This window comes from Clinocottus analis, unplaced genomic scaffold, assembly GCF_023055335.1.
Source record: "Clinocottus analis isolate CAN_PGR_092001 unplaced genomic scaffold, fCliAna1.0.p SCAF_22, whole genome shotgun sequence".
Lineage (NCBI taxonomy): Eukaryota > Metazoa > Chordata > Actinopteri > Perciformes > Cottidae > Clinocottus > Clinocottus analis.
The window spans coordinates 10,655,432-10,670,581 of NW_027175954.1; the positions used below are offsets into that span (position 1 = coordinate 10,655,432).

At 42.4% G+C, this 15,150-nt stretch overlaps 2 protein-coding genes across 2 annotated transcripts; both read right to left on the reverse strand.

Annotated features, from left to right (window-relative positions):
- Window positions 1-9,583: 9,583 nt before the first annotated feature.
- hmx4 (H6 family homeobox 4) lies at window positions 9,584-10,530 on the reverse strand. The gene is made up of 2 exons (XM_068589443.1): window positions 10,308-10,530; window positions 9,584-10,164 (listed from the first exon to the last, which is right to left on the reverse strand). Exons 1-2 carry the CDS (start codon window positions 10,528-10,530, stop codon window positions 9,584-9,586), a joined length of 804 nt encoding a protein of 267 aa, XP_068445544.1.
- Window positions 10,531-12,440: 1,910 nt separating this feature from the next.
- On the reverse strand, window positions 12,441-14,625 carry hmx1 (H6 family homeobox 1). The gene is made up of 2 exons (XM_068589291.1): window positions 14,325-14,625; window positions 12,441-13,063 (listed from the first exon to the last, which is right to left on the reverse strand). The coding sequence occupies exons 1-2, from the start codon at window positions 14,623-14,625 to the stop codon at window positions 12,441-12,443; spliced, it is 924 nt and encodes a 307-aa protein (XP_068445392.1).
- Window positions 14,626-15,150: the final 525 nt, after the last annotated feature.

Genomic DNA, 15,150 nt, shown 5'->3' on the forward strand with positions numbered 1-15,150 from the left:
TCACACCATTAGCCCCCCCCACCCCCAAACTCACACCACCCCTGGACCATAAATATTTCAACCTCTCAATCTATATTCATTATAAAACACATGCCCAATGCAGTATGTGGTTGTGAGGACACAAGGCTTTTATTTATTCATCTTATTTATTTATATTTCTTTCCTGAGGGCGAGACGTTGGTTTCTATCCATCTGTGCTGATTGCTGGCTATTACAGAGCACTTAGAGCCTCCCCTGAACTGGCCAGAGGGGAGCACAATCCTCAAGAGATCTGCTCGCTTCAGGGCTAAGAGGTGTGTTTGTTGTGTCTTTTTTTGTGAGGAAGTGACAGAGAGTTATCACTAGAGTGATAGCAAACACAACATATTCTAAATGAAAGACACAACGGAAACGATGTAAATAATAATTCAGTTTTCATTGTTTTATCATGCAACTATTCCTGTCAATTAATTTCCATCCGCTTTTAACTAGTGTACTTGTTCCGTTTAGCTCTGTAAGTTAATGATTAGTTTTTTCTAGTGATGTTTAAGTTCGGTCAAAGTAATTGACTTTCTCCTTTTTATTTTGCCTCAGGTTCACATGCCATGAATCTAATTTTTAGAATCATCTCACTAAAACATCATAATCCTTTAAGCACACAACTCTTTGTTTTTCTATCTGCACATTTCTGCATTCGAGAATACTTTACCCCTTTGATTATTGCTGGGTTGTCTAGGTTTTCATAAACACAAGGGTCTGCATGTGTGTGGGTGTATTGCTTCAAGTCCAGGTGAGAGGATAAAATACAACCCAGGATGTCCAGTTTGAGTGGTAAATCCATGCATTTTAAGGTTTAATCTAAGCCAATTCACAATATTACGCTGCCCAACAATATGCTATGGCAAAAGTTGAGCATATTTAACTTTTTTTATGGATGACCTAGGATTTTTTTTTCCGCCAAAGCCAGGGACGGCAGTGACTCAATGAACTTACTATGCGAACCTGCTGTACGCGGCTCTTAAAACATACAGCTATTGATGTTATATCTTAATAGTGTATGATACAGCTGGAATAAATGCTAACTACAGCATGCACATTGCAGTAAACACTATGTTCAGTCTTACATCCATATCAGAAGTAATACAGAGAGCATATTATAACAAATCCAGACCCTGCCGTTGTCTTTCCGTTGAGTCTTGTTCTTTGTGTTGGCAACACTTAATTTAGCAAACAAATTTGGACTACTGTTTTAGCACGCTAACTTTTATTTCTGACCGTTTATGCTTGATTAACCGTTGCAAACACAATGTTGCATACAGTCAAGAAGGGTTCGTGAACAATGAACACAGTCACCAGCCACACCAGTTGCCAGACCATCAAATTGATCCTCCAGCCTTCACAGTTGGAAGCCCACTGTATCACAACAATGCTGCTGGCTGAATGTCTGGACCTGCTCTGCTGGAAGAGCTGGTCATCTAACTGAGAGCACAGTAGAGCTCAGGCATTGGCTAGCCAGTAATGTATTCTTCCTTCTCACTTTGACATGTCGTCCACTACATGTACAGTGACTGTTTGACATTTGCAATACTTACTTCCTACATAGTGCAGTATCAACACTATAAATTAGAGGTTTATGTCAAAGTTGTCAGTGTCGGAGCTGAATCAGAATACTTTGGTGTGTATTAATGGTAATACACAAAGCTCCGAAGTCAACACCTTGTCTACCATCATGTCAGTGCAGGGAAGCTAAACTAGAAACCTGTTTTCCCCCTTTGCCTTGTGAAGGAAAAAGTAATAATGATGAGATGAGATGTGAAAAGCTCCTTTTCGTGAATTGTGTTCACCAAGAAACACAGTGTGATTATTTTTTCTGGATTTGAAAGGAAGCACATTTGGGAAAAGTCTTGGATAGTGGATCAAGATCATTCTGGTGGAATCACCAGAGGCCGCATGATTCAATGTAATTGCAATTTTGCCATATGCTTAGTATTACGATGTCAAACAATGCAATTTATTACCTTTTTTTCATTTACAAATGATGCTGTTTATCGACATCTTGTTTATCCAATAGGTTAACGTTTTCACTTGATTCATCTCCAATTCATTTATAGACAATTATTTTAAACATTTATTATTGTCAACGATTCCCGTTGAGTTTGTTTAAGTCATTCTAACTTGGTGCTGTGTATAAAAGCACACCATACAAACTATATGGAAATAAAAGATTATAATTGTATTGATGTATTATAAGGTGCTTGGAGCTTGTGTTAGTATGGTGAACTACGACCATAATTCCCCTCTCGAAATAGATGTTTTCAAGTTTCTCACCGATAGCTCCATGTTACAAGATTACATTTGAACACATCACGATAACATTAGAATTGACTTTAGTCCAATACAAAATTTTACTGAATGGAGCTTAAACGTACAACAATATAACTCTGTGGAACCTCGACATGGCTCTAATCCGTTTTAACAGAGCTTTCTGTTGTTACTCGCTCTCCTATATCACAATGTGAGAGCCTTAATTTGATCATGTGCAACAGTATTGAAACAAAAAACTTGACTGGGTGTTTGGGGACTGGGTTTCACTGCAGCTGTTTATCCAGCAGCATCCAGTGAAGCTGTAATGGCAGCAGTGTCTATCTGGTCCCAAGGGTGGGACTGTGTGTCACGTCACTTTAAAGGCATGCAGGTCAGCTCCGCTACACTAACTACACACTACAGTACATGTTCTGCTCTGCTTAGCTCTGGATGACCGCATCCTGTGGAACAAGACCATCAAGGTGTGCGTGGGAAGGTTGAATGAACCTTTGTAGTTGAAGGTGTATTGGGCCATCCTTGTGTGTCGACATGTGTGCACATAAGTGTGTTCAGTGCCACAGTAAGAATCTTTTCCCATAGTGTGACTTTGTTTTGAGGACAGGATACAGATAAGTGCTGGCACAGTTTGCACATTTTTTATCACACCTGGTAACACGCATTAATTAAATTAAACCTTTGATTTCAACACCAGTGGCCACAACAACATGAGTCTAAAAAACGTCTGGCTGGAATATCTGGCCTCGTCCACACAAAAACAGGTATTTCGGTAAACAGTGTTTTTTTCTGCTTTATTCTACAAAAGGAATCCACACAAACAATGTTTTAAACAGCAACGACGTTAGCGGCAGCGTCTGTGTTATGGGATAGTTGGATGTTAGCAGTGACCTCTGCAGCTTATTCTGACTCCTCTGCTCCTTATTCTAGTGGAGTGACTGTACGTGGTATGGCATGTTGCCTCATTAATGATGCCTCACAAAGGATAACTGTGGTGTTATAAGCCTAAAACTCTGTTTTACAGTTCCCGGTCTCCTCTAACAGAGTTTCTGAAATTCTCCAAACTGGCCAGAGAAGCTCTGTTTAAGTAACCTAAAATGCTGTTTGGGTGCGGAGGCCAAAACACATAGAACAAGCTCTGTTAATAAAAACACCCCTGGGGGTGTGGCCTAAATGTACACGTTTGTGCCACACTGATAGGAGACCCACAGCATTGTGTTGCGTTGCTGTTAACTCAACAACAACGTGATAATTCTCTGTGTCTTTGAACAGGATGTGATGTTGCTAAGCTACATGTACGTGTCCTCACTGTAACACCCAGAGCTTTGATTTAATCCAAGTGATAAAACATGAGTAAGGTTTTGGATTAAAGCATTTAAATGCAATCCAAGCAAAATGATATGGAGATTATGCAGGTTTGTGGAGGACAGAGAAGGGGGGTATAAAACGTAGGAACACCCTTACAACGCTATCTCTTGTTAATGGCTCTATATCGACTGTCAGCATTAAACTACTTTGAGTATTCCATGTCTGCAAATAGGGAAGCTCGTTCTCTGGTATTATGGATAAGTGTTGACACCCCCTCCCTCGCTCAAACGCCCCCCAGACTTAGAGCATCCCTCCCCTGCCTCCTGCTCATCTCCTCCTTCCTTCTTCTCTTTCCTCTGCCTTTATCCCTCCATCTTACCTATTGATTGGCCAATAATGTTTTTTCAGTGGTAGATTAATGGCACATTACCCTGACAAGAGTGTCTGAGGGGACAGGACGTGAGGGAGGGCGTGGGAGACGACGCTCTTTAATTGATACACTGTGTGTGTGTGTGTGTGTGTGTGTGTGTGTGTGTGTGTGTGTGTGTGTGTGTGTGCGTGCGTGCGTGCGTGCGTGCATTACTACAAGATGTAACAAAAATAATAATTATACTTTGATTATTTTACAAATATGTGATGCAACTGGGTTACTTTGACATGTTTTGTTTGTAGTTTTGCCAAAAGCCAAATGGTAATGCTTCATTCTAAGTAATCATTAATTTCTTCACCATAATGTAGCGGTATCGATAAAAAGCTTATATATCCAAAAAGCAAGATTATATGAAGTAAGGTATCTAAATACAGGTTGTTTTCATTTTGCTTTTTTTTTGCCACCCACATATAACTTATAATTATTGCAAGGAAGTTATTAAACGCTAAACTAAAGCAAGGAGTTTTTATTTCTTCAGATGATGATACGTATACGAGTATGATGTGTTAATTAATGGGGTTATGACGTGAAGGCAGTTCTGCTATTACTTGATTGTATCAAACACTGAAATACAACCCAAATATGTAGGCACACACATTACGCGAGCAGCATGACCTTACGGCTGACATGGCTGTTGTCGGTCGTTTTACCACTTTGGTCCAAACTGAAATATCTCAACAACACAGACATTCGTGGTACACAGTGATATCAGCTCTAGCGCCGTAATGAAAAAAGGGAGCTAACCCACAGAGATGATGAACATTGATGAACCTGCTGAACATCAGCATGCTGTCCTTGTCAATATGAGCACATGCCGACTTTAGCAGCCTCACCGGGTGTAAACGTAGTGTGTGTATATATATATATATATATAAGATTGTCTTTAATCTCTAGGAACAGATTCTGGGTGAACATGCTGAATCTGTAGGCAATGGAACGACAAGACTGGCAACAGAAGTGTTCTGGTTTCAACATGCAGTATTGACCAATCGAATCTGTGTGGAGAGCAGAAAGTCTCACATCTCAAGTTGCTAATCGTACTGTAATTAATCAGCCGTGCACGTAAAAATAAGTCTTGGCCCGGATAACCGCGACACCAGCTCATCATACTCTCGTGTATCTGCTGTTCAATATATTATAATACAACATGCTGATGAGTACAGCATCATGTTCACCTGGTAAATTGTCACAAACGGATAATTGTCCAAATTGAGTTTTAAAGTACCATTTTTAAATCTTTTTGTTGGCGGCAGTTCAAACCATGGAGGAGGAAGACTTGTGCAATCATGCACACACTGCTTGATATTGTTCATATTGCATGATCTAAATCTATTTATTCATTCATTCAACTTTATTTGTTTTTAGTCTCTCTCTCTCTCTCTCTCTCTCTCTCTCTCTCTCTCTCTCTCTCTCTCTCTCTCTCTCTCTCTCTCTCTCTCTCTCTCTTTCTCTCTCTTAGCTTGCTTTGCAATTAATCGCTGGCTAAGGTCCAATCTGGTCTCATCCCTGCACTCTCTCATCTCTTATCACTGTCTCTGTATCACTTACTTTTATCTGATTTCATCCCCTCTTCCATCGTTCAATTTCCTCCAGCAATCTGCACCATGTAGAAGGGGGGTTGACTAAATTAGCAGATCAATAGGCCATCAAAGAGTCTTTAAGTGTGACACACACACCAACCTCCAGTCTCAGGTTCCCCCCTCTAACTAATAGCTTGTTGTTTACTTTACAATGTGCTGTCATGTAGTTTTGGTCCCAAGTTGCCCTCTGTTGCATCGGGACACCCCGCGGGAATCCTTGGACATTCAACTGACGTTGGAAACACACACTTTGTGTTTAAATGTGTCTCATCAGGCAACCAACATTGTTGAGCTGCATGTGGTTGAAAATGAATCCTCACTAAATTGAGTATGTTGTTTATCCTACATGACCAATGCATACATCATTGGCTTAGAGACCTTAAAACAGAGAATCTCGATGAGATCCTATTTGAACTCTATTGGTGACAGTCTGTCTGTGCTTTCATGTCGCAGAAACATGTTCAGGGACAGTCTCTCCCATCGTCTTGGGCGATGACCTTTGTCAGATGACTGTGAGAGGTCAACAGAGGTTAAAGTAACAAGCGAGCTGAGAGAGGGGCCTCCGTCTAGTCATGCAGAAAAGAGCTGCCAGAGAGTCTTACACTGGCACGCACACGGACGCACACACACACACACACACACACACACACGCAGCCGCTCTTCAACCAACAGGAACAGGACTTCCTTGCTCCTGACCAGCCCGACCTCAGCTATAGAGAGGCACAAACCCATGCCGAAATACAAACGTGATCGTAGGTTTTCCAACACAAACACACACTCATCAACTGCTTCTTTCCTCCCTCCCTCGCTCTCTGTGTCTCTCGCTCTCTTTGTTACGCACTCTACTCCTCAGTCCTTCTCATTCAGTCATAATCGCACACGGTCAGGCTTCAGTGCACAGACTACTGTGATGAGCAATGACAAGGCAAGACGCGGGAGGCAAGTACAGTGAGAATGGGAGAGGAGGATGGGGAAGAAAATGAAAAGAGCACAGTGGTTGAAAAACAATTAGCACTTCTTATAAAAAGCATTCAGGTGAATTAGTGCATTCATGTCTGAGTCTCAGTAAGGTCATTCATAATGAATAAAACTTTATATTAACAATAATCTTACCTCTGTCTCTGCAGTCTGAAGTTCCCGCCTAAGTGCCTTTAAGATAGTATGATCTTCAATTTATGTCTCCATTAAATAGAACTTAAATGTTAATAACATACCATTTGGCCACACCTTGCATCTCGACAGTCTGCCATCAAGTCTGAGCGGATTGCCGCCAGGGATTGTGGGTACTGAGCGGTGGTGTGACTCTCTCTAACAGCTCTGAAACTCGAGACTGCCTGCTGGACATAACAGGCCTCTTGTATTCGATTAATTGACACACACACACACACACACACACACACACACACACACACACACGCACACACACAAATTGTGTGTCTCTGAAACACATACATAATAATGCATGTAAATGCTCTATTATTTGGTGCAGTCAATAATGAACAAAACCTATCCTGAGTTTTACTATAGAAGCCTGTTTACGTCATAGATATGCACCTACTGTTTGCCTTTTAGGTTTTTGTTCAGTATGATTTAATGCTACATTAATAATTGTGTGAAGGGTAAGTGTTGTGTCAAAGTTCACTGGGGGGGTCAAAGGTCAGTACTGATAAGGTCAACTCACTTTCAATTCAGTCAATGCAGGAAGTGGATTTTCAGTAGTAGAAAAATAAATGGCATTAAGTCTATTATCATCCTTAGAAAATGAATGTCAGATAATTTTATTTTTGACAAAATTTTGGTTGGATGCAGTTTAGTTCTACACTACTAAGACTACTAAGTCCTGTTGTCTAGGTTAAGGCTTGAAGTTTGTTGCACAATGAGGGTGAGGGAAAGAATCATTCCTGGCAGGGATCAATAAAATTTCAAATTGTTATTTGGTCCAAGTTTCTAAACATTACAACTTTGCAGTGTGAAGCTATCAGACTGCCACAATCCTTTTAGATATTACAATAAATAATAAATCTCTTTAAATAATAATAAATATACAAGATCTTAAAAAATATCTGCGGTTGAATGTCGTATTTTGCCATGTGAGTTTTTTTTTATTTTAGTGTTGCTTTTTAAAGAGAAGCCAGTTTTGACTAACTCCGATCATATTGTCTCTTTACCATCATGCAGAGTTCACATCATCATCATCAGATTATATCAACAGTTACTGAAGTACATATTGGTAAGCTTTTATATTTTTATTTTAGTTGTAATACACTGGATTCTCCTGATATTGATATATTTATTCCTGGTTATTGACTTTTTCTCTTTTATTACAATACTGTTCTTGGTGACAATATTATAAAGAGTTACACAATCAGCAAGGCAGATGATGCAACAACTAAAATGTGTTATCCAAGAATCAGAGACACAAACCCCTTTTCTTTTCCTAAGGTTAGTGTGGTGCATTAATTTCCGTCTGCATTCTGAGGTGTATTTCCAAAGCACAAAGTCAGATATTCAGTAATATGCCTGACTTGAAGCTATTCCATGAATGAGCCTTTGCTTGGTTGAGTGGGAGCACATATTTCCATTGTGTAGTACACTCTTTTGATTATGCCAAGGCTGCCGGTAAATTGGTCTGTGGCTTTGGTGCGACAGCAGAGTGGCCTCCATTCAGGAAGACAGCTCGAGGATCTAGACAGCGTCTCACACAGAAACTTAGGGACTTGCATCACCTCCTGTCTGTATGTTCACTTCCTGCATGGATCACAGTTTTCCCCAAATGTTGTATAATAACCAAATAACCAAGAATAACCAAATGAGTTGCTCGTTTTGCTCACAATATTGTGTAGTGTCTGTGAATTTGCCAGGTACGTATATCTGGCTTTTCCACAGAGACAGAGAAGGGGGTGAGGCTCACCTCCTGTCTGTCCACCACTTCCTCCATGCAGGAAACATGTCGGTCATATATTGATCAACATGTATGTACGAATGTTTTTAGATTCTCATGAAAGAAAAAAAGTCTGTCTCATATCATATTGCCAATCTGGTATTCTAAATGTGTTGTTTACATCTTGAATTTTCAAGTTGTATGACCAGTTACATATTTTGATATTGACATCGGCAGTTTGTCCTTTTTTATCTTAACTTACTGTAAGTATTACAGTTTAAATGGTCTTGTTGTTTCTACTTATAATAAGATCAATCTTTTAGTTATGGATTTGATAAGCAATTTGGAATTTATGCACGCATGATACAACAGTTTTGTCTTCAATTAAAAACACTTACAATGACAAAATGTTTAGTTCAAAATAGTGAATAAATTCTGTAAAATTCTTTCTTGAATGAAGTTGTTTTAATTACAGTTTCAATAAATGGTGTAATAAGCCGATAGGCAAATGTTAACTAAAGTAAGAATAGTAGGATACTCAGAAAAAAATAGACATGCGTGAAACGTAATAAAATGTTAATTACATTCATTTAAATTCATAGATAATTTCAGTAATTCAAAATTCATTATGATACAGGAAATGCATGCAAATAGCTAGGCTAGTAATTTCTTTGGTGGCTTATAGGCTGCTGGAAATGCTGTCAATAATAATAATAAGAAGAAGACGAAGAAGAATGTTGATAATAATGTTATGTCATGTAAACAATAAATGTGGTGGATACGGTTTAGGCCTCCCTCAGGCTATCATTAGCTTAGCCTGCTATTTCCTAAAAAAAACGGCTATGTGTTATAGCAGGTTTAGTGCCTGGCGTATACAAAACCAAGAGCTTTGACTGAAAAATAAATACAATTGAATCAGCTTATGTTTAAGTGATATGTAACTACTCCTCTGTGGTTGCACTCGCAGTCTTCATAAAACAGTAAGGCCGCAAGTCCGACCAAACATCTAAACACCTTAAATGCTTGAAACTTGGCAACAGACCACCAAAAAAGTGTCTCTTTTCACGTGAGGAATGACTGAAGCCATCATACGTCCCCGTCGTACAGGCTGAAGTACTTGCTGGCGTTAGTGAAGCAGAGGTAAGGCGTGCTGCTCCCCGGGTAAACAACGGGCAGCGGCATGGGCAGCAGGCATCTCCCCAGCAGGTTGCTCTCTTTGTACAAGGCCGGGAGCTGCCCCACCACCACGGGCTTTCCAGTCTCGGGGAAATCGGTAACAGTCCCGTCGATTTCGGTCGAGATCTGGCGTTTCAATTTATTCCTGCGGTTCTGAAACCATATTTTCACCTGGGTCTCCGTGAGCTGGAGGGAATTGGCGAGGCACGCGCGCTCCGCGCTGCTCAGGTAGCGTTTCATGTCGAAGGTAGACTCCAACTGGAAAATCTGTCTCTTGGAGAAAATAGTGCGCGTTTTCTTTTTCGTGATGATTTTGCTTTTCTTGGCCGAGCTGGCCCCTTTGTGGGTGTCCGTGGCCGTGGTGGTGGAGCTGCTGTCATCGCAGCTGCTGCTGTCCCCGCTCTCGAAGCGCACCGTCTCCGTCGCCGTCTTTGGGGCTCCGCGGCTGATGATGACCGACTCCGTCGCTCCGGTGCAGTCTGAGATCAACTCTGCGAACACATGACACTCCGTTTAACCCGCTGTGGTTAAGTCTCAACTCTGCTGCTGCATTAAACCTGACACATCTGATGAGTGTGGTGCGTTGTGCCGGAGTCTCTGCACGCTACGAGTTCACCCCTAAAACCCCGCTTACCTCTCTCGTTAAGCTGGCGGTCCGGGTCCTGGCGCCGCTGGACTACGTGCTCGTGGGGTTGACTCTGGAAACCGTCTTTACGCATCGCCGTGGCCGAGGCATCCTGAAGTCCGCCGGGGTGACAACTGTCACACTTCCTCCCGCTTGTCTTGAGATTGAGGATGTTGTCAATGGTGAATTTCAGAGAGGCGGCGGGTCGGCATGTTGCGTCCACTTTGTTCATATTCTCCAACGCTGAAGTCCTTTTTTTGTTTTGTTACTTCAATACTCACCGTCAAGTCTCAACCGGGACGTTAATATGACCGCTAACGTGTCGATGCTCCACGCACCATAGCAGCAGCCACTGAGCAGACACTGCCGGGCTGTTGATGCTCTGCATGTACCGTCACCGCACACGCCGGATGCAGCACGCTGTGCTCGTTGATTGGTCCAGAGGAGCGTGCAGGAGGCCGGCGGACCAGTGATATACAGGGGATGGGGTGAGAGGGGAGGGCAAGAGAGTGTTGTTGTGCCCTCCCCTCCCCTCCCCTCCCCTCTCCTCCACGCCACCCATTCATTCTCATATCTGCTACAAGGAGACCCGGGGTCCGGAGCGCTGCAGGGGTCCCTCGGGAAAATAAAGAGTTTAATGTCACTGTTATTTTACACCATACTGGATGCGCGCTGCGAGACACAATTGACGGTGGTTTTGATTTAGCGTGCATTCTTTCTGGAGTGGAGTCAGATGTGGATGTACCAAACTTGGGGGAAAAAGTTTGTCAATTTGAAACCTGAACGTAAATCAGATTATCATTTGTGTCGTCGCTTTGCGTCTCTATCTGTGGCATTTTCGTATAGTATTTCTCTAAATCCGATTATTAAAAAAAAAATTAAAGTATTTTGGTTTTCTTCTGAGTTGCAATTACTGCATTTTAGCTAAATCATATACGTTTAACACAATATGAGGTTGTATTGTCTAGTAAAATTATAGCACCAACAAAACAGTTTCCTTTTCACATTTGAAAAATAAACTGTATGTAACCATATAGCATTTAAAAACGGATCATTTGTTTATGATGAATCCTTTATTGTACACAGTTATACATCTGTAAATCGAAGGTTATTTGCTCAGTTAAAGCAGTGACATGTAAATTAGCGTTATATCGACCGAAACTTTGTGTTTCTGTTCATACAATTTCAGCCAGCTTCATTGTATTTCATCCAAGTAGCCATTGTTCATCCTGTTTTTGTTCATCTTTAACGGGTTGAAGTCGCGTAATTTTGCATAAATAAAGTTATGCATGCATGAATTCACAGGTGGCGTTTCCAGTTATTTAGTTATATGGACTATTGACTTTCTACAATCAACACAGCGGCACAACTTGCTGACTGTTTGGTATTTGTTATAATAAACAAGTCCACTAAACATTAAAATAGTACAATGAGATGGAAATGAGTCGGTTCAGTGCATTTTTGTATCTTGATTAATAAAAAGATATGTTGTACATATTTATACACTAATGGGCAAACAATATTTCATTTTCTCCCAGTGATCATTTAATGAACTAGATGGTCTGCTGGACGACAAAAGGAGGAGTTTGGATCCAGCCAGAGGTCTAATTGTAGAAGAAACTCCAAGCATATTGGTAACATTGCCATTTCCTAAAAAATACATAATCTCCTGATAAACGTTCTCTCGCTGTGTCACGTGTACACTTTCCTCTCTATAAACACTTATCTGTGTGACCCTTCACGTTTCCACAGACATATAAACAAAAGAAAAGCAGACAATTGTGTGGTTGTAGTTTTTTTTATTATGTGGAAAAAGTGACAAAGTTGGAAAAATGTGTGGCCTTAAATATAAAACTTTGCAAAAATATGTGTGTATTCAAACATACAGTATAGTATACAGTACATGAGCAGCTTCCGCTTTCCTTGCTCTCGGCCTTGGCTGTTATTCTGGGACAGAAGCACAAACTCCTGGAGGCTTAAAGATGATCCTTTATGTGTCGTATAATTCATGTCTCTGCGGCTCTTATCTTTGGACGCAGTCAACAGCTTTCTGTGACTGTGTGGGTTATTGCACGACTCAGTATTAACAGGGTGACTTTATGTTATAAACAAACAGCTGGGCATATTAGTCTTAAACAGTCATTACACCAAACCGGTCATCTGTGATCTTAACATGCTCATAGATTGAGCAAACGAGGACAGAGGGTAGTGGATGGAGCCGGAGAAGCCCGCGACTGATGGAGCAAGAGGATGTCCGCTCAGGTTGAACCCCATAGCTGCAGAGGGTGCGGGTCCCTCGTGATACAGGATTGGCACCCTGACAATCCGCTGGGTCGAGTGGGGGATGTGCGCAGCCTCAAGGTCCGCCGCCAGCTGTCTCTTCCATTTATTCCTCCGGTTCTGAAACCAGATCTTGACCTGAGTCTCTGTCAGGTGGAGAGACACTGCTAGTCCCGCTCTCTCCGAGCTACTCAGGTAGCGTTTCAAGTCGAAGGTGGACTCCAGCTGAAATACCTGACTGCGGCTGAACACGGTCCGGGTCTTCTTCTTCCGGGTGGAGTTCGGGTCCGAGGATGCGTCCGGCTCCGACCGTGCGTCGAACCCGTTATGCGGGTCCTCGTTGTCGTCTGTCAGGTTGCTGTCGGCTGTTTTCCTGTCCGTCTCGTCGCTGCCCTCTGTCATCGGCTCGGACACGGCGGGGGAGCACCTGTCACTGGTCGATACGGAGCAGCAGTGGTCGTCTAAACTTGTATTATCTCTTGGACCTGAAAGAAGAAAAAGCAGGAACATGAATGACTTTCAAGGCACGTTTTCTCAGCACAGCTTTCTGTTGTTGCTGCTTTACTTCAATGTGTTTTAATGTGGGGGAACATTTTAGTCTATCGCAATAAGGAAACCAACAAATGGTGCATCAGAAGAAAATTTGCAGGAAAGTTGGAGAGATCAAACGTCTCCTACAAAACATCTTTCAAATGTCAATGCACTTGAATTTGAATGCTAGTCGTATTTTTGAAAACCATCATTTACCTGTCAGTTGGGGTGCGCATGGGGAAACGTTTTGTTGTGATTGCGTAAAGTGATGTTGGACTAGGCCCGATCGTGATACCTGTACCAGAAGAAACCCGACTACTTATTTGCATTTCATGAGTTAATAATGAAAACAAGTATCGATTTTTGTGGACTTTTGCATCGACCAGGCTTCCATCCCTTGTGGACCAAGGCTGTTGGTATTGGAATGCTAAAATCAAACAGTCGGACTGTAGGTTTCAAGAAGAGGAGCACTTAGTTTTGGTGTTAAGGCAAGTGGGACAAATGACACTGAACGTGCGTAAAAGCGTCACGTTGACGCGCACTGCTCCTCCGCGTCTGTTTGGGGATTTATTCTTGGAATTTTTGCGTAATCGACGTGCGCAATCTTGAGACCGAGACACTGATATCTTGGTGGCAAGCGGCCATGCAATATATTCTGGTGTGTTACAATTAAGGACGAGATACGCGTGACCACACAAACATTCAGCCTTAGGGTTTTTGAGCCTTCAAACGGGAATGGGGAGCTCGGTGAGCTCAGGGATGGATGGACGGAGTCACGGATACAACAACACAACATTCTCCACACTCGACTCGCCCTGACTGTGTTTTTTAACGAGGCAAAACGCATCATGTGAATCAAAGCTGGCTTAAAGTCATTAACTTTAATGCATGCACAGAAAGAAAGAAACGACCCGACGACAGGAACCAATTAGTCATGTAAATAAAATTAAAAAAATCAGTGTGACCCGAACACAGTATGCAATAAGTACCAATTGTCCATGAATTTGTACATTATTCATCATTATTTTTTTTTAGCAAACATACATGCAAAAAGTTAATACAAATAATGGAAAACACGGCTGACAGTAACAGCAGCAGCTGCAACAAACGGTCTACATTGTGTGTATTATGTTGCCCAAAGGCTACCACTATAGATTTCTTCCTGACAAATACATTTGATATTTTTAGGACGCATAACGGCGACACTCGACTCACTATGTGGCGTTTCCAGCGCTCTGAAGTTGAAGGCAGCTCCACCGCGGTACCACTGCAAAGGCGAGTCTCGGTACGGGGACCGAGCGCTGGAACCGCAGCCACCCGGTGCTGGAGCGCTCGCCTCCGTGTGATAGACTTTCAGGACGCGGCCGGTGGAGCCCGTCTCCACTCCAGCTCCCCCGCGACTCCTGTCCGACATTGAATCGTGTCCATTCCGTTCCTTGCCGAGTAGGTTCTCGATGAAAAACGACGACGCCCTCGATGAAGTGGGATTCTGGTTGTCCTTTAGCTTCTCCTGCATATTTTCTTTTTCCTCTCAATTTCACGGTGCTTTTACGCAAACCCGAGCGGATCCCGTGTTGTTTGCGCGCTGAGGCAACCCCAAATCCGAGCAGTCATTTCAAGGGTCGCTGCCCTTGCGCCGGGATCGGATGTGGTGTCATGGCATGAGACGGGACGGGGATGTCCTTGGTGCCAGCGGGATGCGAGGGAGACAGAGACACGGAAGCAGCAGTACAGTGAAACGTCAAGTCAAACGCCGAACGAACCGAACGCACCCGGCGATTGGACGAGCACAATAGCAAATGGGGTTTTCCAAGGAAAAGAGAATTACTGTCTCTCCGCGTCAGTTGACGCTCTCTCTCTCTCTCTCTCTCTCTCTCTCTCTCTCTCTCTCTCTCTCTCTCTCTCTCTCTCTCTCTCTCTCTCTCCACGTGCAGGTCCGTCCCCTCGAGGCTTTAGCCAGTAGAAAACTTCTGTCCGTGGTACAGTAATCTTTATTTAGGTCAATTAAAGTACAAATCAAAATAAAGATCTGCCATCCCCT

Excerpts from the sequence above, each read along its gene's own strand:
- hmx4 (XM_068589443.1), bottom strand. The coding sequence starts at position 10,530 with ATGAACAAAGTGGACGCAACATGCCGACCCGCCGCCTCTCTGAAATTC. Across the intron at positions 10,165-10,307 it reads CCGCCAGCTTAACGAGAGAG|AGTTGATCTCAGACTGCACC; the intron begins GTAAGCGGGGTT and ends ATGTGTTCGCAG.
- hmx1 (XM_068589291.1), bottom strand. The coding sequence starts at position 14,625 with ATGCAGGAGAAGCTAAAGGACAACCAGAATCCCACTTCATCGAGGGCG. Across the intron at positions 13,064-14,324 it reads AGCGCTGGAAACGCCACATA|GTCCAAGAGATAATACAAGT; the intron begins GTGAGTCGAGTG and ends TTCTTCTTTCAG.